Source organism: Moschus berezovskii, chromosome 15, assembly GCF_049115385.1.
Source record: "Moschus berezovskii isolate FMDL1 chromosome 15, NW_MosBer_1.0, whole genome shotgun sequence".
Taxonomy (NCBI): domain Eukaryota; kingdom Metazoa; phylum Chordata; class Mammalia; order Artiodactyla; family Moschidae; genus Moschus; species Moschus berezovskii.
This window is the reverse complement of record NC_142474.1, coordinates 9,325,432-9,353,209: the sequence shown is the minus strand read 5'-3', so window position 1 is coordinate 9,353,209 and position 27,778 is coordinate 9,325,432. Positions and strand designations below refer to the sequence as shown.

The 27,778-nt window shown below is 47.6% G+C and overlaps 1 protein-coding gene across 1 annotated transcript; it reads left to right on the top strand.

Annotated features, from left to right (window-relative positions):
- Positions 1 to 14,456: 14,456 nt before the first annotated feature.
- LOC129555001 (serum basic protease inhibitor-like) lies at positions 14,457 to 25,985 on the top strand. The gene is made up of 3 exons (XM_088844343.1): positions 14,457 to 14,962; positions 25,020 to 25,211; positions 25,643 to 25,985. Exons 1-3 carry the CDS (start codon positions 14,869 to 14,871, stop codon positions 25,681 to 25,683), a joined length of 327 nt encoding a protein of 108 aa, XP_088700469.1. The 5' UTR covers positions 14,457 to 14,868; the 3' UTR covers positions 25,684 to 25,985.
- The last annotated feature ends 1,793 nt before the right edge of the window (positions 25,986 to 27,778 follow it).

Below are 27,778 nucleotides of genomic sequence, written 5' to 3'. Positions count from 1 at the left end.
AGCCAGTTCTTTGCATCAGGCTGCCAAAGTATTGGAGTCCAGCCTCCAGGCACACGTTACCCCTTCCCATCCAGAGGCGCCTCATTCCTGCACCCTAGGAGCGCTGTGCCTGCCTGCCGCTGCCACCCTCCCCCCAACCCAGGTCTGCTGCCACCCCTGCCCCTCCTCTGGTCCCAGCTGAGTGGGGCAGGGAGAGGACTATTGCCTAGAAGGGGCGGAACCAGGAGTGCCGTGCTAAAGACTCCTAGCCTGTCTGGGGACAGAGAAATGGAGATTCCTGGGGTAGAAATGGGGAGACCCATGAAGACAAAAATGTGGAGATTCCTGGTGCTTAAAGGTGGTGCCTCTCAGGTTTAGAGTGTAGGATCTAATGTGCTAGAGTTGGGGAGACCACAGAAGACTGGCATTTGAGGGGAGCTCTGTGCAGAGGCATCACTACGAACAGTTGAACTATTTCAAATCTTGAAAGATGATGCTGTGAAAGTGCTGCACTCAATATGCCAGCAAATTTGGAAAACTCAGCAGTGGCCACAGGATTGGAAAAGGTCAGTCTTCATTCCAATCCCAAAGAAAGGCAATGCCAAAGACTGCTCAAACTACCGCACAATTGCACTCATCTCACACGCTAGTAAAGTCATGCTCAAAATTCTCCAAGCCAGGCTTCAGCAATATGTGAACCATGAACTCCCAGATGTTCAAGAAGGTTTTAGAAAAGGCAGAGGCACCAGAGATCAAATTGCCAACATCCGCTGGATCATGGAGAAAGCAAGAGAGTTCCAGAAAAACATCTATTTCTGCTTCATTGACTATGCCAAAGCCTTTGACTGTGTGGATCACAATAAACTGTGGAACATTCTGAAAGAGATGGGAATCCCAGACCACCTGACCTGCCTCTTGAGAAACCTGTATGCAGGTCAGGAAGCAACAGTCAGAACTGTACATGGAACAACAGACTGGTTCCAAATAGGAAAAGGAATACATCAAGGTTGTATATTTTCACCATGCTTATTTAACTTATATGCAGAGTACATCATGAGGAACGCTGGGCTGGAAGAAGCACAAGCTGGAATCAAGATTGCTGGGAGAAATATCAATAACCTCAGATATGCAGATGACACCACCCTTATGGCAGAAAGTGAAGAGGAACTAAAAAGCCTCTTGATGAAAGTGAAAGAGGAGAGTGAAAAGGTTGGCTTGAAGCTCAACATTCAGAAAACAAAGATCATGGCATCTGGTCCCATCACTTCATGGGAAATAGATGGAAAAACAGTGGAAACAGTGTCAGACTTTATTTTTTTGGGCTCCAAAATCACTGCAGATGGTGATTGCAGCCATGAAATTAAAAGACGCTTGCTCCTTGGAAGGAAAGTTATGACCAACCTAGAGAGTATATTAAAAAGCAGAGACATTACTTTGCCAACCAAGGTCCATCTAGTCAAGGCTATGGTTTTTCCCGTGGTCATGTATGGATGTGAGAGTTGGACTGTGAAGAAAGCTGATCGCTGAAGAATTGATGCTTTTGAACTGTGATGCTGGAGAAGACTCTTGAGAGTCCCTTGGACTGCAAGGAGATCCAACCAGTCCATTCTAAAGGAGATCAATCCTGGGTGTTCATTGGAAAGACTGATATTAAAGCTGAAACTGCAATACTTTGGCCACCTCATGTGACGAGTTGACTCACTGGAAAAGACTCTGATGCTAGGAAAGGTTGGGGGCGGGAGGAGAAGGGGACGACAGAGAATGAGATGGCTGGATGGCATCACCGACTCTGTGGACATGAGTTTGAGTGAACTCCAGGAGTTGGTGATGGACAGGGAGGCCTGGCGTGCTGTGATTCATGGGGTCGCGGAGAGTCGGACACGACTGTGCGACTGGACTGAACTGAACTGTGCAGAGGATGGAGATAGCGGCAGGACGGGAACTCTGGGCGACATGGATATTCAACTATGCGGCAGGGTGGGGAGGGGGTCCCTAGGCACTGGGGGGCTCTGAAGCCAAGGGTTTGGTCATTCCAGCCCTCCTGATGATGAGGACCCTAAAGATGAGACTCTCTGAAGCCTGTAGAGGGTGCCAATGTGTTATCCACTCCGTTGTATCCGACTCTTTGCAACCCCATGGACTGTAGGCCACCAGGCTCCTCTGTCCAAGGGATTATCGAGGCAAAAATTCTGGAGGCGGATGCCATTCCCAGGGGATCTTCCCTATCCAGGGATCGAACTTAAGTCTTCTGCATTGCAGGCAGATTCCTTACTGTCTGGGCTACCAGGGAAGCCCAGAGTCAGAGACTAAGTCATCTTTGGAATTGAGATTTATGGCCTTAGTGGTCTCAGAGAGGCAGCGGTGAGCAGTGGTGTGAATCAAGATCTTAATTTCCTGCCCAGGAGTTGGACCTGGGTAGTCTAGATGATAAAAAAGTGGATTACCTCTTTCTTCCTGCTACCACAGACAGCAGTGTAGAGCATCTTTGAACTCTCCAGGGTTTGTACTTGGGAGTAGGATTGCAGGGTAATCAAGCACACACATTCTGAGCATCTCTAAGTAGTGCCAGGTTGCTCCCTGGAAAGGCTGCCCTAGTCTGTGTCCCACCAACAGGAGATGACTGTTCCTGCTTCCCACATCCTTGTGAAGATTTGCTATGTTTAGACTTCATCATTTTTCCAAACTGATGGGTGTAGAGTGATATTTCATTTTAATTTGCATTTCTCTGATTGCTAGTGAAGTTGAACATTTCTTTACATACTAGTTAGTTATTTGGCTTTTTACTATCATGACTTGATTTAAGGTTTCACGTTGATGTAGATCTTAATTTTGAGTTTGGCAAATATATTCAAAAATTATGTATATTTTAATCTTATAGTTTATGCTGTTAGGATTCAAGACCATGGGTTACTCTCTGACTTTTTTTTCTGTTAACCACACTACTTTTAAGCTTTAATTCATATAGATGTCACTTTTGGTTACAGCAGCATTGTTTTAGGTAGCAGATTCATACTTTGGAACATACAGCAGTTTGGTATGAACTCAAGGGCCATATTACATCATGGATGCAGTCTGAAGAGAGGATTCAGTGAAAAAAAGATGGCTATGGATTCATAGTATATTAAACATGTATGTATACAAGATGGAGTGGGAAATAGCAACCTACTCCAGTATTCTTGTTTGGAAAATTCCAGAGACAGAGGAGCCTGGTGGGCTATGGTTCATGCGGTCGCAAAGAGATGGACACGACTGAGCAAGTGAGCACATACACAAGACAGTACTTTATATTTTTCAAATAAACAGTCCATATCCAAAGACAGTCACCAGACAGTTACGTGTTTATGTAGGAGTAGGAGAGACTCGGAGAAGGCAATGGCAAGCCACTCCAGTACAATTGCCTAGAAAATCCCATGGATGGAGGAGTCTGGTAGGCTGCAGTCCGTGGGGTCGCTAAGGGTCGGACACAACTGAGCGACTTCACTTTCAGTTCACTCTCACACATTGGAGAAGGAAATGGCAACCCACTCCAGTGTTCTTGCCTGGAGAATCCCAGGGACGGGGGAGCCTGGTGGGCTTCCGTCATGGGGTCACACAGAGTCGGACACGACTGAAGTGACTTAGCAGCAGCAGCAGTCTAGATGAAAACCAGGAATCCTAGCCACCAGCATGGGCTAGAGGCTAGAAACTATTTTTCCTTGGATCTTGGCCCCTGGTGAAAAATGCATTTATCAAGGAGGCAAGAACTGCAAATGCAGATGCAGAATTTATTACTAGAGACAAAGCACAGTAGCAAGTGGGAGAGCACACAGAGAAACAGTTTGTTTAGTTAAGATAGAAGCAGGGCAGAGACACATACCCAGAGAGAAAGGGTGTGGGCGTCCCCCGCAGTGAGGAGGAGCGCAGTAAAGAGATGGCTGGGCCATTTATACAGGTCGGTTCTTCCGGGTCTTTGTTTACATTTAGCCAATCATCTGGGTTTTTTTTTTTCCACACCTGACCTACCCTGGGACCCTCCCCTAGGTACACACGCACCCCTCAGCCAAAATGGATCGTGAAGTGAAGGCTTCTGGGAGGAGCAAGACTCATTATGGCCTGGTACTATCCCCTGACTTTTGACCCCCAAAGAGTCTTTCTGCACATGTGCAGAGTCTCCCTTGTCCCAGAAGAGCGGGGAGGGGGTGAAGACCCCTTAATCCCTTACGCAAACATGGTTCTGTCTGTCTTTGTCCTTGCCGTGACTATCACCTTAAGGTGTTCACAAGAAGCAAAGACTGGCTGTTGATCCTGCTTCTGTTGTCACTTCCATTTCGAGGGCAAACAGAAGGCTGACTGTAAATGCCTTCCCTGGAGCCCATCTGTCTCTTGTCTCAGGAAATGCTAACAGCTGTAAGTACGTGGCCTGAAGCCCACTCCTTCGTGCCCCATGAAATATAAACAGGAGGCCAGATGTAAAACTCTAACCTGGACCCCATCTTTTCCCTTCCTCGCTGGGACAGCAAGCAGACATGCTCTGACTCTAAGACTCTGATCCCCCATTGTCTGTCCACCTCCCAGGCACGCGCCCCACGCTAGCCAGGGACCTGAACTGCACACAGGTGTGCCTCTCCTATGGGAATGTGCCCACCACCTCAAGTGCAGCCCCGACTGCGTTGTCTGCCAGGTGCTCCGTGGTAACCCCAGGGAAACCACCTGGGAACAGGTTGGGGAAGGGGCTGGAAAGCGGCTGGAGCTCCTAGTTAAGGAATGGGGGCGCTCCTGACCCAGGAACCCCTGGCCAGGTCGGGTCAGAGGGAACAGATCAGCTCTTCCTCCCACAGCCCAGGAGATAGAGGCATCTCTGAAGTTCAGCAGAGGAAAGAGCTTCAGCGCTCTAGAGCAAGACACACTCTAGGACGCACGCTGAGGACATCGTTCCCAGAGGTCAGGGGACCTCCCCGGCCAGCAGGAGCCGCGGGCAGTCTCAGCGAGAGAGCTGGATCCCCAAGCCTGGGGCGACAGTCCTTATCAGTGCCTTCCCCTGGGGCCTCCCCCAGCCTGGGGGTAACACTTGGGGCACCTGGCCTGGCAAGACTCCCAGATTCCTCTGTCCAGATGGAAACAGACTTTCCAGATTGAAGAGAGTGCCCAGCCCATCTCTAAAGATGTGGAGTGAGCATCTGAGAGAGACAGATGTCCAAGGTCACACCGCCATTCCTGGATGCATAGGAGTCCAAGCAAGGAGGTTCAGCTTCTGTCTGAGTGGTTTGAGGGAATCAGAACCTCTCCCCAAGCACCTCTCCCGCTTCTGCCTCTTGAAAACGCTCTCTTCCGCTCTCAGGAGTGAGTGAGAGAAACCATATGAAGCTCGGGTGTCGTAAAAAGCACCTGCTCCACAGAGAAGCGGACTTAGAAAACAGACATGAACACGGCAGGGGAGGAGAGGAAGGGGTGATGAATTGGGAGTCCCACAGACCCATGTACACCTCCATGTGTCAATGCATAGCCAGCGGGAATCTGCTGTCTAGCACAGAGAGTTCACCTCAGTGCTCTGTGATGACCTAGAGGGGAGGGATCAGCGGGTGGGGGGAGCGGGAGGAAGTTTCCAGAGGGAGTGGATATATGTATACATATGGCTAAATTGCTTCGCTGTACAGCAGAAACTAGCCCAACATTGTAAAGCAATTATACTCCAATTTAAAACAAACAAACAAGTACTTGCTCAAGAGCTCAAGACTGTCCAGCAGGTCATAGGGGCTCCCATCAGAGCAGGAGGTGCCTTAAACAGCGTGGAATCCAAGCTCCTCACTCTTCAGAGGGAAAAACTGAGGACTAGAAACTGGCATATGACTTGGGGTCCTAAGGTGTTATGATCATTGGTCTTTATACAAATCCAGCCCCTGTGATTGTCCTTCTCTGTGATTTCTCTGAAAATGACCACAGGGGCTGTGAAGGCGTGTAATCAGAGACCTCAGTCCCTCATGAGCAGGGAGCAGGTAGGTGGAGGAGGACCGGCCCATTAAGGGGCTTCTGGTCAGGGTAGGGGGGAGAGGAGGGCTCTCCCCTGGGCCAGAGTGAGGAGGGCCATGAGAGAAGGACATTGGGAGAGAAAGACGGACAGGTGAGAGAGGAGCGGGGAGAAAAGAGGAGTCGCTGTTAGGAGGAGGTTCTGCTGCTCCCGGTCTCCGACAGACAGACTGGGGCAGGGGGAGGGGCAGGGCCAGAGGGCTCCTGCACCGAAATCTTGGTTGTCTAATTTGCTGGTCATGGGGTCTGAGCAAGTCACTTTACTTCTATGAGCCCATACTTTCTCCTTGACACAACAGGATGAGAACCCAGATGCTGCAGGACTGACTTGAGGCTAAATGAAATCATGCATGTGGAATGTCTCAGGGGAGAGCAGACCCTCCACTCACAGTGGCTTGTTCGGTGAGTCACTCACTCCCGATGCCCTTCTGTCCTGGGGCAGCTCGGTGTTGAGAGCTCCTGCCCTTCTCCAGGGAAAGGGTGTCTGTGCAGGAAGGCAGCCCCCCGTGTCCTCTGCAGCTCATCACCCAGCTCTGTGTCTGCTTGACATTTGGCTGGGCTTGCTCCTCAGGCTTCTGGGCATTGGGCCCAGCTCCCTTCTCCCTGGGCCTGAAGTGGAGCACGGGGTGTATCTCTGTGTTGTGTGTGCGTGAGTGAGTGGAAAATGCTTGTCTGTGCACGGATGAGTTAGAGCGGGGCTAGTGTTACATGGTTGTAACTGGGAGTGAATATGTAGGAGTGACTGAAGGGATTGTGGGCGTGTCACCCCCAACACCTCCCCTATTGTTAACAGCCAGCAATGCAGCAGAGTGCCTGTGCACAGATGCTGAAGCCAGATCCCTGGGTTCAAATCCTATCTCCACCTTGTATGACCTTCGGCAAATTACTTACCCTTTTAGTTCCTCAGTTTCCTCACCTGTTACATGAGAAAATAATAACAGCTCCTTACCACCTACTTGAGACCATTGTGAGGATTCAACAAGTACGTAAGATAAATCAAGTAGGTAAGATAATGCCTGGTGCAAAGAAGGAAATAAGTGCTAACTGCTGTCATTCCATTGTTCAGTTCAGTTCAGTAGCTCAGTCATGTCTGACTCTCTGCGACCCCATGGACTGCAGTACGCCAGGCCTCCCTGTCCATCACCAACTCCTGGAGTTTACTCAAACTCATGTCCATTGAGTCGGTGATGTCATCCAAGCATCTCATCCTCTGTCATCCCCTTCTTCTCCAGCCTTCAATCTTTCCCAGCATCAGGGTCTTTTCTAATGAGTCAGTTCTTCCCATCAGGTGGCCAAAGTACTGGAGTTTCAGCTTCAGCATCAGTTCTTCCTATGAATATTCAGGACTTATTTCCTTTAGGATGGACTGGTTGGATCTCTTTGCAGTCCAAGACTCTCAAGAGTCTTCTCCAACACCACAGTCCAAAAGCATCAATTCTTTGGCGCTCAGCTTTCTTTATAGTCCAACCCTCACATCCATACATGACTCCTGGAAAAACCATAGCCTTGACTAGATGGACCTTGGTTGGCAAAGTAATGTCTCTGCTTTTTAATATGCTAGCTAGGTTGGTCATAACTTTCCTTCCAAGGAGTAAGCGTCTTTTAACTTCAAGGCTGCAGTCACCATCTGCAGTGATTTTGGAGTCCCAAAAAATAGTCTGTCACTGTTTCCCCATCTACTTGCCATGAAGTGATGGGACCAGATGCCATGATCTTCATGATTCTGTTGTTACTTATTATTATTATTACAAATGACTTTGACTTCTCAGGGAGAAGGAATGTATGCCTGCTGCCTTCAATGCTTCCACAACCATTATGTGGTCAGCGCTGATCTCCTCTAACACCTGAAGACATGGGGGCCCTGGGAGATTTCTGGTCCCAGGTCACAAAGTTAGGAAAAGTCATAACTGGTACCCAAACTGAGGTCCAATAATCTCAAAGCCGTTGCTGGAGAGACCAGAGGAGAGAAGTTTGCAGGTGATCTTCTTGCTCCCCTTAAATCCATTCAAATAGGCAGTTCTTCTGTTTGTGAATCCAGGTGAGGGGCAGTGGGAGATCATGCTGTGAAGTTCATCTCCCTGCTTCACCTCTCCCCGCATCCCTTACTCTTTTTTCTACCCAGAAGTGGAAGGTTCTTGTTCCAAGTTGGATGTCACCTGCCCCCAGCTCAGCCTGTGCCTGGGTCAGTGCCAGGTAAACAGCATGGGTCTGGCCAGCTGAGAAGTTGCCACAGTGGTTGCAGGAAGGTGTCCTGTGTCATAGTTGTCTTTTGAGGTAGGTGACATTGGGGTGGTGAGGTAAGGGCATTGATGTTCTGCAGACACCTGCAGGAGGCTGTAAAGGAAGACCCGAGCTAACACACTGCTTGCTGATCACCCACTTGTCCATTGATTTCCTTTCATCTGCTCAGCAGATATTCACTAAGTGTCTATCATGTGCCATGCATGTCCTAGGTGTTAGGATGCTCTGGAAGCCAGCATTTCAGACAAAAAATTTCTTTCTGTGGGGTTTATATGCTTCTGGACAATAAACAAAGTAAATAAGCAAGTGTATCCTGTAGATGTTAAAGAGAGATCAGAGTTCTGAAGAAGAAAAGAAAACAGAAAGGGTATAAGGAGTACTGGGGTGGAGACAAGATCCGGGAGCAGTGTCAGAATTTCTACCGAGGACCATCAGTGAGGGCAGCTCTGGGAAGGCAGCTTATGAAAAAAGACTTGTGCGAATCCTGGAGGGCTCCATGAGGCCATCAGGGGAGGAACTTACAACCAGGGGAGACAGAGGCCTGGAGGGCGCCATGAGGCCATCAGGGGAGGAACTGACAACCAGGGGAGACAGAGGCCTGGAGGGAGCCATGAGGCCATCAGGAGAGAGTTACAGCCAGGGGAGACAGAGGTGCAAAACTGCGGTGTCTCTGACAAGCTTCAGGAAAAACCAGAAGGCGGAATTTCTCTTCTTTCTTAACTTTAAACTTTTTATTTTGTATTGGGTATAGCCGATTAACAATGCTGTGGTAGTTTCAGGTGAACAGTGAAGGGACTCAGCCATACATATACATGTATCCATTCTCCCCCAAAACCCCCCTCCCATCCAGGCTGCCACATATATTAAGCAGTTCCCTGTGAAAAGGCTGAATTTCTTTTCCCAGAACAGCTGTGGATATGTCACTGAGTTCTGCCATGGAGTGTCGATGAAGTGGCCTAAATATTTTTCTCCCTTGGAGGTTACTTTTTCATACTTGAATGACTAAAAACCTTTTTGCTTATCCTTAAGCTTCAGTAACTTAACAAGGCTATTTTGGTATCATTCTGCATCATTTTTTGTACTGGAGCATGGAATGATTTTTCAGTCTATAGATTTTCAGGGTGGAGAGGTGGATTTTCTTGTATTACATTGCAAAATAATTTTTTTGTTCCCGGGAATTCCCCGGTGGTCCAGTGGTTAGAACTCTGAGCATTCATTGCCAAGGATGCGGGTTCAATCCATGGTCAAAGAACTAAGATCCCACAAGCCACATGATAGCAGAAAAAAATAAAATAAAATCTGTTCCCATTGTCTTTTTTTCTGTTCGAGACATCACTTATGTTAAATTACCTTCATTTGTGCTCTAGGCAATGGCAAGCCACTCCAGTACTCTTGCCTAGAAAATCCCATGGACGGAGGAGTCTGGTAGGCTGCAGTCCGTGGGGTTGCTAAGGGTCAGACACGACTGAGTGACTTCACTTTCACTTTTCCCTTTCACACATTGGAGGAGGAAATGGCAACCCACTCCAGTGTTCTTGCCTGGAGAATCCCAGGGACGGGGGAGCCTGGTGGGCTTCCGTCTATGGGGTCACACAGAGTCGGACACGACTGAAGCGACTCAGCAGCAGCAGCAGCAGTTGTTAAAAGTGTGTCTTATGCCCTCAAGACAACACCTCCCTGTCCTGGGCTCACTCCTTTGCCCCGCATTCCACAATCACCATAATTGCTGGTCTTGGAGCACTCTCTTCCTCATCAATTGAGGGTTCCCCATGGTGAGTTTCTCCACTTCAAGGAAAGGACTGTCTTCAACTCTGAGAACACCTTCACCGGCAATAATCAATGTGGTGCCTCTTCTTGATCTGATGACATTTAACAGTTCTAAGATGGGCTGATGTAACTATGAACATAATGTAACTTTTAATTTTGATTGTGCTTTAATTTGGTTTAATGACTATTTTGCCTTACATTTGTAACTGTAAAATGGGGTTTGTTTCTAACTGTCTGAAAGCTTTTGAGTTACAAGTGGTTATCCAAGCTCCTAAGAGTGCCACAACCTCCTCCAACTATTACTTGGGGCCCCTGGATCAGAGACACTCAATATGAGGGTTAGGAGAATATGATGCCTCAACAATCTAGGGACCATGCCCCTCAACAGCAGGAAGTAGTTACGGAATGAAAACGATGCCCCTTTCCCTTGGCAACATAATTCTCCTAAAAGAAAAAGGGGGAATGAGAGAGTCAATTCCTAGGCAGGTTGATAAGAAGTCCGGGGTCCCCAAGGAGGAGAAAGGGGTCTGGGGCTCTCAAAGCAGAGATAGGGATCTGGAATTCTTGAGGAGGAAGAAAGGACAAACATCTTTTTTTTTCTCTACATTCCTTAGTCTTAGTCACATAAAACATTTTTTTCTTGAAGCCTGAAACTGATGATTACACAACAAACAACTCAGTTTAAACTCTGTACTAAGGATTTTATAACAACAATGTATCCTGCTTGAGGACAGTTTCTCCTTCCTGAAAAACCTTCTGGCTAATCCTGTTATCTCAAAATGTAAATTGTGGCAGTGGGTCTAGTAAGATCTCTACAACCTTGAGACATTCTTTTGATTTATTTTAATAACCAATTTAAAAAGTATATAACTCCCTTGCTAACACTAGCAAGGTGGGCATTCTCCATCCACCTTCTGATGTTTGTCAGAAGCTTTCTCTATTTCTTTTCACTTTATAAAACTCTGCTATACAAAAAAAAAAAAAGTATGTCTTATGGAGTCAGAAAAATTTAATTTCCAGCTTTGCTAGTCACTATCTGTGTGATCTCAGGCAAATTATTTAACTTCTGTGGATAGTTTCTCTTTGGGGTAACAGTGGGAAAATGAAAGTTACTCTCTCAGTCATGTCCGACTCTTTGCGATCCCACGGACTGTAGCCCGCCAGGCTCCTCTGTCCATAGAACTCTCCAGGCAAGAATACTGGAGTGGGTTGCCATTTCCTTCTCCAGCGGGATCTTCCTGACCCAGAGATCGAACCTGGGTCTCCTGCATTGCAGGTAGATTCTTTTCCATCGGAGCCACCAGGGAAGCCCCAATAATGGTAACTACTTGTGTTTGGAATGCCCAAGACCACTCAGATTTAGTTCATAAAAGGACTCACAGAACACTAACATGTGGTATTGATACTTAAGTTTACAGAAAATGGATCAAGCGTCCAGTCAACAAAGGGGAAAATGCAGATGGTGAAACTGGAGGAATGCAAGCACAAGCTTCCAAATGTCTCCTCCCTGTCCGGATGTCCAAGTAGCTCAAACGGTAAACAATATGCATGCAATCCGGGAGACCTGGGTTCGATCCCTGGATTAGGAAGATCCCTCAGAGAAGGGCATGACAACCCACTCTAGTATTCTTGCCTGGAGAATTCCATGGACAGAAGAACCCAATGGACAACAGTCCATGGACTCGAACATTTGGACACGACTGAGCAACTTTCACTTTCACTTTCCTTCCTGTCCAGTCACAGAATCTGCTTGATTCCCTCAGCCCAACTCGTCCGTGCTGTTGCCAACCCAGGAAGCTTACTCCTGTCTGAGAGTCTTGGGTTTTCTTTACTGTGGTCAGTCACATGGGCATATACCACCTACACGGCTGACCTCAGTCAGGGAAGTCCCAGAGCCCTAGAGGGAAAGAGGCAATTCCCTTGTTTTAAAACCATTAAAGGACTTCCCTGGTGGTCCAGTGGTTAAGAATCCATCTGCCAATGCAGGGGACACGGGTTCGATCCCTGCTCTGGGAAGATTCCACTTGCCAATGAGCAGCTTAGCCCGCGTGCTGCAGTCACCAAAGTCCGTGTGCCAAGAGCCTGTGCTCCACCGCCAGAGAGACGCTGCACTGAGAAGCCCGCACTCCGCGAGGAGAAGCCGCTGGGAGCAACTCGGGAAGGCCCTCATCCCGCAATGGGGAACCAGTGCAGCCAAAAATAAATAAACAGAGCAAGACGAAATACCGCATTTTAAAAAATGACTGAAGAACATGGAAACTCTATTGAACACTTCATAAAGTGGGCGGTCTCCATCTCCAAGGGTCCAGAGAACCTCAGAGCGTTTACAGGGACAGAGTTAAGTTTTGGTTTGCTGACGTGGCACCCCAGGCTGGAGTGGCTCATCTTTTTTTTTTTTTTTTTGGTAAGATTTATTCATGTGGCTTCATTGGCTCTTACTTGCTCCATGGCATGTGGGCGCTTAATTCCCCAACTAGGGGTCAAACTCACATCCCCAGCACTGCAAGGTGGATTCTTAACCACTGGACCACTAGGGAAGTCCCTGGAATGACTCATCTTGAGTCTAGATATTTATTTCAACACAGGCCTGAGGTCAGACCCAGAAGTTCCTACTGGGAGTTGGGTGTCCCATTGACAATCATAAGAGGAGGCCTGAATCTTTAATCATTTACCTCTTAGAGGCCCAGAGCTAAGCATTCTGTGTTCATTAGTCTCAAATGCATGCATAGCATCCCAAAGACACGGGCTGATTTGATAAATAATCCCGTTTACAGATGAAAGCACTGAGGCCCAGGAACAATGGGTAATTTGCCAAACCTGGGTCCTCCTACTATTGTAGGGGAGGAAATCTTTCCCTGTTTCTCTTCTAGATTCCTTGGCTGGTGTGGTAATTTAATTGACATAAGACAGATGAACAGGAGAAAAACAAATTTCATACGTACATCATCCCCAAAGACATGGGACCCAGAGATGGTCAGGCAATTGAGGCTTATATGCCATTCAGAGTGAAGGAGAAGGGAATGAGGATTGGGGCTCAAGGGGGAGGAAGATAAATTCCAGGAAGATGAGAAAAGCAGGTATTTGGTTAACAAATGATTACCATGCCGTGCAGTTAGATAAATGTTTCTGATACTAAAAGTTATCTTTGGGGTTAGTTCCCTTCCAGATACAAGCCCTCTAACTAAATCTTTTAGGCAGTTAAGGGAGTAGTAATCAGCTCTTAGTGAGTCTTTTGGGTCTCAAATATCTTCAGCTCAAAATAACACACACACTATGTGGCCTGTTTGCAGGGGAATGCATAACCTGTTTCCTCTCACTGTGAAACATGCAGTCATCACACCCTGGGATCCAACATCTTAGCTGAGTTTATCTCCAGCATAAAATAAGCATTGAGGTCTAAATGGAATATTGGTGGTGGTGGTTTAGTCACTCAGTTGTGTCTGATTGTTTCAACCCCATGGACTATAGCCTGCCAAGCTCCTCTGTCCATGGGATTCTCCCAGGAGGAATACCGGAGTGGGTTGCCATTCCTTTTACCAGGGGATCTTCCCGACCCAGGGATTGAACCCATGTCTCCTGCATTGCAGGCAGATTCTTTACTGACTGGGCCACCAGGGAAGCATCAGTGGAATATTACTCAGCCATTAAAAAAGAATGACATAATGCCATCTGCAGCAACATGGATGGTCCTAGAGACTGTCATAATGAGTAAAGAAAGTCAGACAGAGAAGGAGAAATACTGCATGACATCCCTATATGTGGACTCTAAAACGAAAGGATACAAATGAACTCACTTACAAAACGGAAACAGACTCACAGACTCCAAGCACAAACTAACAGCTATATGGGGAGGATGGGGAAGGACAGTTAGGGAGTTTGCGAAGGACACGTGCACACCGCTATGTTTAAGATGGGTAACCAACAAGGACCTACTGTGTAGCACGTGGACCTCTGCTCAATATTACAGAGCAGCCTGGATGGAAGGGCAGTTTAGGGGGAGAATGGATACATGTGTATACACAGCTGAAACCCTTCACTGTTCACCTGAAACTATCACAACACTGCTTGTTAATCAGCTGTACCCCAATCTAAAATTAAAAGTTAAAACAAAAAAGAACTGAGGTTTTCATCTTCCAACGGTGTTTGCTTTGAGGGTCCTGGCAATTCACTAGAATCTAGACCCAAGGGTCTCGATAGCAACTGGGTGGGGGTGACACAGTTGTGTGGAGACTACACACTTGTACACACAGCATGGCGTGGTGCCAGCACATGGAAATCTAAAGGATCACTTCATCTTCAGGGAGTGGGGAGGGACTCATGTTTATTTTTTGCATCAGAAGACAAATGCTTCCAGTGTGCAGGTTAGGGGGAGAGAATGTGGGGTTTTCTGAGAGTCATCCCTTCCTGATCTTGACTCCTCTTTCATGTTCCCAAGATGCGTGAGGAAGACAACTTTTCTCTGCCTGCTACCCTTCTCTGCCAGCCCCGGTGAAGGCTCCTGCAGGCTTACTTTCAGAGCACGGTTCTGAGGACCGTTTAATAGGCGAGGAAATGGCCTGGGGACATACCTGTAACAGGGAGCCTGTTAGGAACGCTGCAGGCCTCACCCAGACCTGGGGAATCAGAATATGTATTTATTTCCACAAGACCTGCTGGCAGAGTGAAGTCTGAGAAGCGCTGTTACTGGGCATTGACCCCAGCGGGCAGATGCAGGAAGAAGCCTAGTTAGGTGCGGAGGTCAAGCATGAAGAGGACTGAGCCTAGCCCCGCCCCTTTCCCCATGTCCCTGCTCATCGCCTGATCCCACCCCTCAGCGGGGGTGTGAAAAGCCCGGTCTGTCCCCAGCATCCTCAGGAGCCCTCCTGCAAGGCCACGAAGATGAGCCGGCTCTGCCTCTCCGCAGGCTTCCTGGTCCTCCTGGGCACCCTGGTGGCCGGCACCCCAGAGGGTGACAACAGCAACCAGGACAACGGTAAGTCCCAGCTCACGTCTCCTCCACAGACCGGGTGGGCAGGGAAAATGGGAGGCCTTGGAAGGGGCCGCGGAACAGGCATGGGGTGAGTGTTACCAAGCCTCTCTGGATTTCTCCTGGGAAACTGGGCAGTTTTCACTCCAGGGACATTTCATGACTCTCAAAAAGGAAATCATTATGTTTTCAGCTTAAAAAATTATCCTGCATAACTCTACCAGATCAGGGACCCCATCTCTGAGACTCTTTATTCCTGGTCACTGCCTGTCCTCGAACCTGACTGTCACGTAACAAAAAGATCTCTATTTGACCCTTGTCCGGGTTTATGATCCAGGTCTCCTGAAGCTCTTGGAATTTGCTGCCTTTTGTATGTTAAGGAAAGTGAAGCTGCTCAGTCGTGCCCGACTCTTTGCGACCCCATGGACTGTAGCCTACCAGGCTCCTCCTTCCATGGGATTTTCCAGGCAAGAATACTGGAGTGGGTTGCCATTTCCTTCTCCAGGAGATCTTCCCAACCCAGGGATCGAACCCAGGTCTCCTTCATTGTAGACAGACACTTTACCATCTGAGCCCTCAATAGCTTCTGGGTGGGACTGGTCTCCAGGACATTCCATCAGGTGATCTGAGGATTAGAATTTTCTGCCCCCAGCTCCTCTATGGGGAGGGGAGGGTACTGGGTTAGAAGTCAAGTCACCAATAGCTAATGAGTCAATCCATTTGCCAATCCAGTGAATAAAAACCCTAAACGTTGGGAATCGCAGAGCTTCCTGGGTGGGGAACATTCAAGAGGGCTTTTCTGTAATAGCAGAGAGCAGCCTTCTCACTGTGGTGGTTTTTCTTGTTGCAGGGCACAGGCTCTAGGGCACTCGGGCTTCAGCAGTTAGGGCACTTGGGCTTGTAGTTGTGGCTCGTGGGCTCTAGAACGCAGGCTCAGTAGCTGTGCCACTCGGGCTTAGCTGCCCCGTGGCACGTGGAATCTTCCCGGGTCAGGGATCAAACCCTCGTCTCCTGCATTGTCAGGCAGGTTCTTTTACCACTCAGACACCAGGGAAGCCCCTGAGTTTTATCCTTTACCCGGTAAAGAAAAGACTTTCCTGAGTTGTGTGAGTCGTTCTAGTCAATTATTGAAACTTGAGAGTGGGAGTCACACAGCCCCTGAATTTTTAGCCAGTGACTGACAAGTCTGTGGGACCCCAGGGACATGTAGCTGGCATTTGAAGTGGGGCCGTCTTGTGGGGTTGAGCCCTCACCCTGTGGAGTCAGGGCTAACTCTGCAGATTTGGAGTCTGAAGTGAGTTGACTTAGGGGGCACTGCATTGGTCTGGAGAATTGGTTGGTGTTGGAAGAGACACCATATGTTTGGTGTACAGAAGGAACTGAGACTTGTATATCCCTGGGCTTTGATGGCTGGAAGGAGGCTCAAGTACAGGTGAGTAAAAGGGGAGGGCAGTGTTCCCTGTTACCTATATTGTAACAGTTCCCTGCAGAGAGCAGGCGCTCTTACACAGGCTGTAACAGGATTGTACATTAACCTGACCTTACCACTCACCTGCTCTGTGACCTGAGGTCAGTCACTTTGCGGCAGTTTCCTCCCGTGTACAAGGGAAAACTATCAAACAAGTTCTTGCAATGAGTTATCCATCATGAATATAGAGTTTTTTTCACATTTCACACCTGATAATGTCCATTTTCCACCAAGATGTCTTAGTTTGAAGAATTTTTGTCTACTTACCCCCAGGAAAACAAATATGTAGGGGTCAAATAATATTATTGGGCTTCCCAGTGGCTCAGCTGTAAATAATTCACCTGCAGTGTAGGAGACATGGAGATGTGGGTCCAATCCCTGGGTCAGGAATATCCCCTGGAGGAGGAAATGGCAACCCACTCCAGTATCCTTCCCCAGAAAAGTCCATGAACAGAAGAGCCTGGCAGGCTACAGTCCATAGGATGGCAAAGACTCAGACACGATTGAGTGTTTCAACAACAATGATATTATTTCTCCATTATTATTGCAAAAATGCAACACTTCCATGACTTTGCTCATGGGGACAAGGTTATACTTCTCTCGGGCTGTTAGAATATTTGTGATGACTCAAGGCCCTTCCCTTTATTCCCATGTCTATTATTTTATTATCATCTCAGGATATGGAATGTTGGAGTAGATTCATAGTTTTCTAGATGTGCGGCTACCAAAGGTAAGTCCATGTGCCTGACTCACAGTGAGGCTAAGCAAACCGAGAAGTCTGAGTTCAGAGCCAAGAAAGGTTTATTGCAGGGCCATGCAAGGAAACTAGAGTGGCCCAGGCCTTAAAAACCCCTGACTCCCCCAGAGAGAAGCTTTTGCATGCAAGATTTGGGGTGAAACCTGCAGATGTGTGATTGTGTGACTTTCTTCTGAATGGTTGGTGTTCCAAGAACCTTGTGCTCAGCCAGAAGTTACCTTCCTCCACTGGGGTGGGGAATTTAGTGAACTCAGAGATACTGATAAGTATATTCCTTCTGGAGGAGCCTGGACCCGACCCTGCCCTGCCCCACTGTGCACTATTGTTTCTTGACTGCTTCTCCTTTGTTTTTGCTTCCCCTCCCTTCCTTGATGAGCAACTGCTTGAATCTGCCCTTTGGTATTCCAGAAAGTCTAGGAGGCTGAAGCCTTTTTCCTGCAAATAAGAAACAAATGGGGACACATGGAAAGGCTTTTGTGCCCAGAACTCCATAAGCTCCTGCCCAGCTTCACACATTTCACTAACAGGAATTTAATTACATTCATTCTACTCAATGATTGCACCCAGCAGGAGCTTGAAGCAGGAGATTCATTCACTTGACAAATATTTACCAAGGCACGGCAAACCATTGTTCTTGGTGTGAGGACACAGCTATGAACAAGATGTAGCACAGAACCAGTGCACTCTAGAAGGGAGACAGACAATCGAGTAGGTGAAATACTATGGCAGTTCATGACAAAGGTTTTGATTGTAGGGATTGATGGGGGAAAGGAATCCTCTCTCTGCAGACAGGTTAGCAAAACCCTCAGTGATAAGGGGTTGTTTGAGCGGCAGCCAGGACCAGGGTGGCTGGAGCTGAGTTGGTGGAGCAGAGGGGAGAGAAGGGGATAAGGCAGAGAGGCCATGGGGGAAGGTCGTGAGGAGCTTCCTAAGGTTTTACAGGAATCAGAATTTGAGAGAGCTGGGGAGTCACTGAGATTCGGAGTGGTCACAGGAGCCACGGGCAGGACTCAAGCTAAGACTGGATCCCTGCGGCTGCAGTGCAGAGTGTGGCCTCTAGGGGGCGAAGGGCAGAGACCGGCCAGGTAAGCAGCTGCTGCAGTGGTCGGTCCAGAGAGCGAGGACGGAGTGTGTAGCTGAGTTATTTCTTGGGTTGACTCCAGTTCCCTTGAATAACATGAATGGCTTGCCCTGCTGAGGATAATTCTGTTCCTTAATTAAACAATTAAGCATCTTTGCTGTTTTCTGATACACAAATATTAGCATATGTTCGTTATACTAGAAAAACGTTCAGTATACTAGTTTTATACATGCTGCTGCTGCTGCTAAGTCACTTCAGTCGTGTCCAACTCTAAAACTTAGAAAATAAAAATATCAAAAGGTAAATCAAGGGACTTCCCTGGTGGCCCAGTGGCTAAGGCTTCAAGAGGGGGCATGAGTTCAACCCCTGGTTAAGGAACTAGATCCCATATGCCGCGAGTAGAGAAGATCTCAAGTGCTCAGCAAAGACCTAGCACAGCCAAATGAATACAGCAGTGAGGAATGGAAGCATCTCAGACGTCCATCAGCAGGTGAATGGATAAGGAAGTTGTGGTACATACACGCAGTGGAATATTACTCAGCTGTAAAAAGGAACGCGTACGAAACGAGTCAGTTCTAATGAGGTAGATGAACCTAGAGCCTCTTACACAGAGTGAAGTCAGAAAGTGAAAGACAAATATCATATATTAACACATATTTATGGAATCTAGATAGTACTGACAATCCTATTTGTGGGGCAGCAAGGGTGACACAAACATAAAGAACAGACTTTTGGACACAGTGGGAGAAGGAGAGGGTGGGATGATTAGACAGGATAGCATTGAAATATGCACATTACTGTATGTAAACTAGATAGCCAGCGGGAGTATGATGTGAGACGCAGGGAACCCCAAGCCAGTAACAATCTAGAGGGGTGGGATGGGGAAGGAGGTGGGAAGGGGGTTCAAGAGGGAGGGGATGTATGCATCCCTATGGCCAAGTCATGTTGATGCATGGCAAAAATCACCACAATAGTGTTAAGTAATTATCCTCTAATTTAAGAAAAAATGTTAAGGGTAAATCAAGATTTCAAATCTTGCAACCCAAAGATTAGGGATAAATCCTTCTACTTTGAGGTCTTCAGTTCAGTTCAGTTCAGTTCAGTTGCTCAGTCGTGTCCGACTCTTTGCGACCCCATGAATCACAGCATGCCAGGCCTCCCTGTCCATCACCAACTCCCGGAGTTCACTCAAACTCATGTCCATCGAGTCGGTGATGCCATCCAGCCATCTCATTCTCTGTCGTCCCCGTCTCCTCCCACTCCCAGTTCTTCCTAGCATCAGACTCTTTTTCAGTGAGTCAACTCGTCGCATGAGGTGGCCAAAGTATTGGAGTTTCAGCTTCAGCATCAGTCCTTCCAATGAACACCCAGGATTGATCTCCCTTAGAATGGACTGGTTGGATCTCCTTGCAGTCCAAGGGACTCTCAAGAGTCTTCTCCAGCACCACAGTTCAAAAGCATCAATTCTTCGGCGATCAGCTTTCTTCACAGTCCAACTCGCATATCCATACATGACCACGGGAAAAACCATAGACTTGACTAGACGGACCTTTGTTGGCAAAGTAATGTCTCTGCTTTTTAATATGCTATCTAGGTTGGTCATAACTTTCCTTCCAAGGAGTAAGCGTCTTTTAATTTCATGGCTGCAGTCAGCATCTGCAGTGATTTTGGAGCACAAAAAAAAATAAAGTCTGACACTGTTTCCTCATGTATTTCCCATGAAGTGATGGGACCAGATGCCATGATCTTTGTTTTCTGAATGTTGAGCTTCAAGCCAACCTTTTCACTCTCCTCTTTCACTTTCATCAAGAGGCTTTTTAGTTCCTCTTCACTTTCTGCCATAAGGGTGGTGTCATCTGCATATCTGAGGTTATTGATATTTCTCCCAGCAATCTTGATTCCAGCTTGTGCTTCTTCCAGCCCAGCATTCCTCATGATGTACTCTGCATATAAGTTAAATAAGCATGGTGAAAATATACAACCTTGATGTATTCCTTTTCCTATTTGGAACCAGTCTGTTGTTCCATGTCCAGTTCTAACTGTTGCTTCCTGACCTGCATACAGGTTTCTCAAGAGGCAGGTCAGGTGGTCTTAATGTACATGAACTCACAACCTTGTTCATCCAGAGATGAGGAGGGAACAATGCCGCCTCAGGCAGAGCTTGGGGCTTGCCCAGTGGCTCAATGGTAAAGAACCCACCTGCCCATGCAGAATGTAAGAGACCCGGATTCAATCCCTGGGTTGGGAAGATCCCCTGGAGAAGGAAATGGCTACCCACTCCAGTACTTTTGCTGGAGAATCCCATGGACAAAGAGGAGACTGGCAGGCTATGGTCCATAGGCTCGCAGAGTCAAACACAGCTGAAGCGACTTAGCATCTAGCATCACCTAGGCAGAGCTACCCCGCAGGTAGGGCTGCCCTCTGGAAGCACAGCCTTCACTTTCCTCAGCTCCTCAGCCTCCAGAGAGGACAGGCTCCACCTCCGCCACAGGACTGCCATTTGGGTGAGGTGAGTGAGACACTCACTCAGCCCAGGATTTAAAGGGAAGCTAAAAAACTTAATAACGCAGATAGACCATAATTGATTGCAATGTTGCTCTTGAGTTGATCAGTCTTGTCCGACTCTTTGTGACTCCATGGACTGTAGCCCACCAGGTTTCTCTGTCCATGGGTTTTTTTTCCCCAGGCAAGAATACTGGAGTGGGTTGCCATTTCCTTCACCAAGGGATCTTCCCAACCAGGAATCGAACCCTAGTCGTCTGCATTGCAGGCAGATTCTTTACCACTGACCCAATATGAAAGTTTTAAATGAAAAGGATGTGACCCTTCACTTGCTTGACCTGCCTTTTTGCTTCACCCCAACCCCTGCCCTGCTCAGCTGGGACCAAGAGTTTTACACTGAGACTTGAATACATCTCATTCCCGATTTCAAACGAAAATGTTATCTTCTACCAGATGTAACTTGCTATTTCAAAGAGGAAACTCTTCTTTTAAATAGAGAATTGCCATTCTTTAGGCTTTAAGAAAGCAATTTTCTAACTGATGCAAATGTTTTCCTGTAAATGAGAGCTTTCCCTCTTCTCTCTGGGCATTTATGTGACCTTTTTTAGTCTGAGTTTCACAGGATTTTCTTTTTCCTATTTATTGGATGGTTTATTTAAGGAATAAAGAAGTCTGTGGATGTATAAACAAATTGAATAACTCAGAGACTTTTGAGTTCCCATCTTAAATGTTCATCAAGATAGTTTACATTTTGACAATTTACGTCTAAACTATATATTAATTATTTTTCCAATTTCTGAACCAATACATATTTTAAAACATTGCATAGAATAAATATGTGTTCTTGATTTACTTAAGTAAATTTACTTAAGTAAAGAAGCATCATGTTTCCCAGTGTTGGGAAAACTAGCTGTGTTGGTGTCCAGGGTGGTCCCTGGGGACTTCTCTATTGTGCATCAATGGGGGAAGCTTAAAGAGCTTTAATGGGCAATTGTGTCAACGAGTGATTTTTAGTTTGGGTGCTACCCTGGAAAATTAAATTAAAATTTAATGAGCACATCTAACAATTATTGTAATAGCTAGTGTATATTGAGTATTGATTGATTACCAGTTACTTGACAGACATCATCTCTAATTCTCTCACCAAGTCCCTGAGGTCGGGGTTCTTCTGCTCGTTTCGAGGATGACGATGCCATGGCTCAGGGCGGCTACTTGTCTCACCTCAGGTCACAGCCAGAGTGGCTCCTCTGGGACTTTAAAGAATATAGTCCAGGGGCTTCGCTAGATGTTCCTTGAGACCTGGGTGTACTGGGACAGGAAGGGGTGGGAAAATGACTCTGGGGGGTGGGTAGTGAGAGGGCTGAGGATGGGACTCTACCCAAAACCCAGATTTCTTCTAAGTTTTCCTTTGAAAGAAGGAATCTGTTGCTAAAAAGGGATTGACACCCATATCCTCAGGGCAGGAGTTTTACTCTTAACAAAACACATCACTGGATACACTTCAACCATTTTCTGATGTCGATAAATATTCTTATACAGCATTGCTTACTTAATTGTGGTATATTTTATTTTAAATATGTCTTCTTTCATAATTGCAAAAGGATCACATGCTCACAGGAACTTAAAGATGTGTAAGGAAAGCTTTTAAGACTCCGCCTCTTGCTGTGTGTTTGTTTTCCCAAGCCATCAACCAATTGTCCAGTTCTCAGGGAACACTGACTGGCTGTCTTTGCATCATACCAGTTCTGACGCTAGCAACCTGGAAATAGTGTCAGATTCCATCGGTTAATGACTGTGGCCCACAAGTCTCCTCCCATCCTCAGACTCCAATTACAGGTCCAGCCTGTCACTCATGCTTCGACCAACAGCTGCACATCAGAGCTTCCCAAGACCCCCCTGGAGTTAAGTGAATTTGCTAGAGCAGCACAGACTTGGGGAAACCTTTTACTTACAAGATTAACAGTTTATCAGGGCTTCCCCGGTAGCTCAGTGGTAAAGAATCTGCCTGCAATTCAGAAGCCCCAGGAGATGCAGGTTTGATCCCTGGATCTGGAAGATCCCCTGGAGGAGGGTTTGGCAACCCACTCTGGTATCCTTGCCTGGAGAACCCCATGGACAGAGGAACTTGGCAGGCGACACTTCATAACGTCACAAAGAGTCGGACACGACTGAAGAGATGTAGCACGCAGGCACGCGCCAGCTTCTCATCAGTTCAGTTCAGTTCAGTCACTCAGTCGTGTCCGACTCTCCGCGACCCCATGAATCACAGCACGCCAGGCCTCCCTGTCCATCACCAACTCCCGGAGTTCACTCAAACTCATGTCCACAGAGTCGGAGAAGGATATAATTCAGGACAACCATATGGAAAGGTTGCACAAGGCAAGATTTGGAGAAAGGGCACAGAGCTTCCAAGTTGTCTCATTGCTCATACTCCCTGAACCTGCTCCTATTTACCAACCTGGAAACTCTTCAGATGCAGTCCTTTTGTGTTTTTGCTGAAGGCTTCCTCATGCAGTCATGATGACTGTTATAATGACTCATAGAATCTGTGGCTTAGACGGTAAAGGGTGGCTTCACCCTGCTGGCTCAGACGGTAAAGCGTCTGCCTTTAATGCAGGTAGGCCTGGGTTCAATCCCTGGGTCGGGAAGGTCCCCTGGAGAAGGAAACGGCAACCCACTTCAGTACTCTTGCCTGGAAAATCCCATGGATGGAGGAGCCTGGCAGGCTACAGTCCAGAGGTTCGCAAAGAGTTGGACACGACTGAGTAACTTTCCTCAGACAGTCACGATTGATTAAATCATGAACTATTGGTCACTGATAAACTTCCACCCATTTTCTTCTCCCTGGAGGTGGGGGCTTCAGAGGGTTAAGGTGACAGTTCAACCATCTGATCAGGCACTTGTTTCCCCTGGCAACCAGCTCCCATCCTTGGGTTACCTGGGAGCTTTCTAAAGTCACCCTCTTCACATTACTGAAGACACCTTTATTGCTCTCCTTATTTAGAAAATTCTCAGGGTTTTAGGAGCTTTGTGCTAGGATGGAACTAGCACCAAATATGTATTTCTTATTATATTATAAATCATAACATCAGTTCAGCTCAGTTCAGTTCAGTCGCTCAGTCGTGTCCGACTCTTTGCGACCCCATGAACCACAGCACGCCAGGCCTCCCTGTCCATCACCAACTCCAGGAGTTCACTCAAATTCATGTCCATCGAGTCGGTGATGCCATCCAGCCATCTCATTCTCTGTCGTCCCCGTCTCCTCCTACCCCCAATCCCTCCCAGCATCAGACTTTTCCAGTGAGTCAACTCGTCGCATGAGGTGGCCAAAGTATTGCAGTTTCAGCTTTAGCATGAGTCCTTCCAATGAACACCCAGGATTGATCTCCTTTAGAATGGACTGGTTGCATCTCCTTGCAGTCCAAGGAACTCTCAAGAGTCTTCTCCAGCACCACAATCACAACATCACACCCCCTCAAAATTCTAGTATTCCCACCTCCATGAGCTAGCCAAAGTTAATACACTATAGGACTTCCCTGGTGGTCCAGTGGTTAAGAATCTGCCTGTCCAATGAGAGGCCATGGGTTTGATCCCTGGTCCAAGAGGATTTCACATGCTGTGGGGCAAGTAGTCCCGTGGGCCACAGCTACTGAGTTCACGCAATTAAGAGGAAACCCCTCTCCCACGACTAGAGAAAGCCCATTTGCAGTGAAAAAGACTCAGAGCAGCCAATCAACTAATTAAAATAAAAAACATTTTTAAAAATATGCCATATGTTTTTCCATGCCTTTCTCTACTACAGCATGATTCTTTCCCACTTTTTTTAAATACTGGGAACTTTCAACCTTACTCAAAATTACAGAAAATAGTATAATTAAACCCTATGTACCCATTGTTCACTTTCAGCAATTAGCAACATATGGAGAATATTGTTTATGTTTGACCTTTGTTTCCCCCAGGATTTTTAAAAGCTAATCTAAGGCATCATGGCAGTAAATCCATAAATACTTTATGAAGGGTATATGGGTTTTTTTTACACCATCAGCGAATCATCTTCATACCTAAAAGAATTAATAATAATGCCTCAGAATGCAGGTCCTCAAGTGGAGGCTTCGCAGTTCAGGCTTTCCTCACCACCCCTACCACCACCCCACCATTCTCGTTTCAAGACACGGTGGTTCCATTTGCTGACCTTGCAGCCCGAGCTGTGATGACCACCCTCGTAACTGACCCATTGTCCCTCCCAACCCCTCAGGCCTGCGCCCTGCCTTCTGTCTGCAGCCTCCATACACTGGTCCCTGCAGGGCCATGTTCACCAGGTACTTCTACAACGCAGTGTCCGGGCTCTGCCAGACCTTTACTTACGGCGGATGCAGAAGGAAGCCGAACAACTTCCTGAATGAGAAGGAGTGTATCAGCACCTGTGGTGGCCGCAGCAGGGCCCAGGGTAAGACGGGGCAGGGCAGGGTGGGAGGGGAAGGGCTGGGGAGAGGGGCGGAGCTCAGGGGGCCACACGCCATTACACCTGCCTGGTGTCTTTCCTCCTCGCTGCTGGCCAGAAGTGGCCACAGTGTCCTGTGAAACCACACACTGAGCCCATCCTCCAGGGGCCAGCTTTCCAGAAGGTTCCCCCTAGAATCACCCTCCAGGTAATCTAAGCCACTCACAGGCTCCTCTCTCTGAGATGGGAATGCCAGTTCAGTCACCCTGCCCAGTGGGTCCACCGTGCTCCTGGGCTTTTCTCTTCCTGGTCATCCTGGTGTCAGGAGTACCGCGCTTGCTCATTTCTGGGGTTGTCAAGACTCTGTCAGGGTGTGCGCTGTCAAGGTCAGGGGCTTCAGTGATGACGGTCAACAAATTCCTTCTTTCTTCTTACAGAGAGTCCGGCAACTGTGCTCGCTGAGATGCTGAAGTCCTAGGAGGCCCCACACGGGGCTGTGGCTACTTCTGAACTATTTGAGTCTCCTCTGCTTCCTTCTCGAGCCCACCCTCCTCAGCAGAACCCTGCCTCTCTCTTCACTGCAACCCCACCCTCAACCCCCCTCCCCAACATCACTGCTCTCCTTGGAGGGGCAGCGGGGGAATTTCTGGTCCAGCCCTGAGCATCAGTGGTGGCAGAAGTCTTCAGTAAAGAAGCCCTCTTGCCCCACAGTGATGTTGCATATTTGTTTGTGGCTTCAACCTCTGGCCTTGTATCTAATAAATTCATTTTCTAATTAAACTAATAGGAGTGAATTCTCTTGTCTGCAACCAAGAACAGTACCCACTGGGTCCATGAAAACGGTGGTCCTTCCCACTGTTCGGTGGTGTGGAAGGCACCTCCCCTGTTTCTGTCCTCAGACTGGGCCCTACCAGGTGTAGGAACCATTCCAGCCCCATCTATCTCTTAATGGCCACTCCAAGCTACACAAAAATCTGGGTGACAGATACCATGCCATGAAAACATTTGTTTACTTTGTGGACCAGATCAGTCTGGGGACTGATCATCCTCCTGGACTCTAGGAGGAGAAATGGAGGAGGGTGAGGCTTACTCATCCACTTGCTCAAGGAAGCCCCTCCCCTGAGGCCCTGTTGTGGGATGGGGACTTTTACTTCTTCTAAAGAAAAGCATTCACCCACTTAGCACCCGCCAGGTGCCAGGCTCTGTGATTAGCATTTTTCTGGCATTATTTCATTTAATCATCTGAGAATCCTTTGAATATAAAGTGGGGGTATGCAGATGTCAGCTGGCTTGTGGGTTTGTTTCCTGGAGTTCCTATAACAAAGCACTATGAACTGAGTGGTTTATTTAATAATATTTATTTAGCCACGCCATGCAGCTTTCAGGATCTTAGTTCCCCAACCAGGAGGTCAAACCTGTGTCCCCTGCAGCGGAAGCCTGGAGTCCTAACCACTGGACAGCCAAGAAATTCCCTGAAAACCAAATATTTATTCTCTCTCACTTTTGGAAGCTAGAAGTCTGAGATCAAGGAGTCAGTAGGGCCATGCTCCCTCAGAAAGCCCTGATCCATTCCAGGCCTCTCATCTCCTGGAAGGCCTGGCTTGCTGCAGCATGAGTCCAGTCTTCACATGGCAATCTCCCCGACTGTCACCTAATCTGTCCTTTTTTTCAGGACACCAGTCATACTGGATTTGGTCCCATCCTAATGAATACTTAACTTAATCCCCACAGTAGAGACCCTATTTCCAAACAAGCTCACATTCTGAGTTCCTGGGGGTTAGGACTCCAACATCTCTTTATTGCAGCAGCAGAACCCTAACCATGACAGCCTAGCTGACTGTCCCAAAGCTTTTGTCCTCTGCAAGGAGAGAGAGTTAAGCCAGTCTGTAAAGATCCAGAGCCTGGGTTTGTTATAATCTGGGGTTCCCAAGAAGCACAGGGAATCTAGTTTCTTGGGTATGAGAAAGGGCAGGAAAGGCGGCCAAAGAACATGAGGAGCAAGCCCACTGGCACGGAGGAGGGGCCAGGTGGGGAGCAGCACCTTCCTTGTAGTTGCCTCCCCCAGAGGCTAAAGGGCAGTTACCAACTCCCTGTCACTCAGTGACGGGGGACTTCTGGCTCCCTCGGTGCACAGGCTTCTTGCATGGCCCCAAGAAACCCTTCAGGCAAAGAGCTGCAGATACCGGCAGTTGGAAGGCAGCCAGCAAAACCGAAGGTGGTAGTAGTTGGCGGGCACACTTCTACCACACTATGTGGCTCTGAATAATTTACTTAACATCTCTGCACTTGTCTTCTTCCTACCTGGGGCTGTTGCGAGGAAAGTGAATTAGGACATGCTGAGCCCTAAGCGTCTGCCTGCAATGCGGGAGACCTGGGTTCTATCCCTGGGTCGGGAAGATTCCCTGGGGAAGGAAATGGCAACCCGCTTCAGTATTCTTGCCTGGAGAATCCCATGGATGGATGAACCTGGTGGGCTACAGTCCACGGGGTCGCAAAGAGTCGGACACGACTGAGCAACTTCACTTTCACTTTCAAACACCTGTTAGGATAATTATTGACTAAATTATATGGGC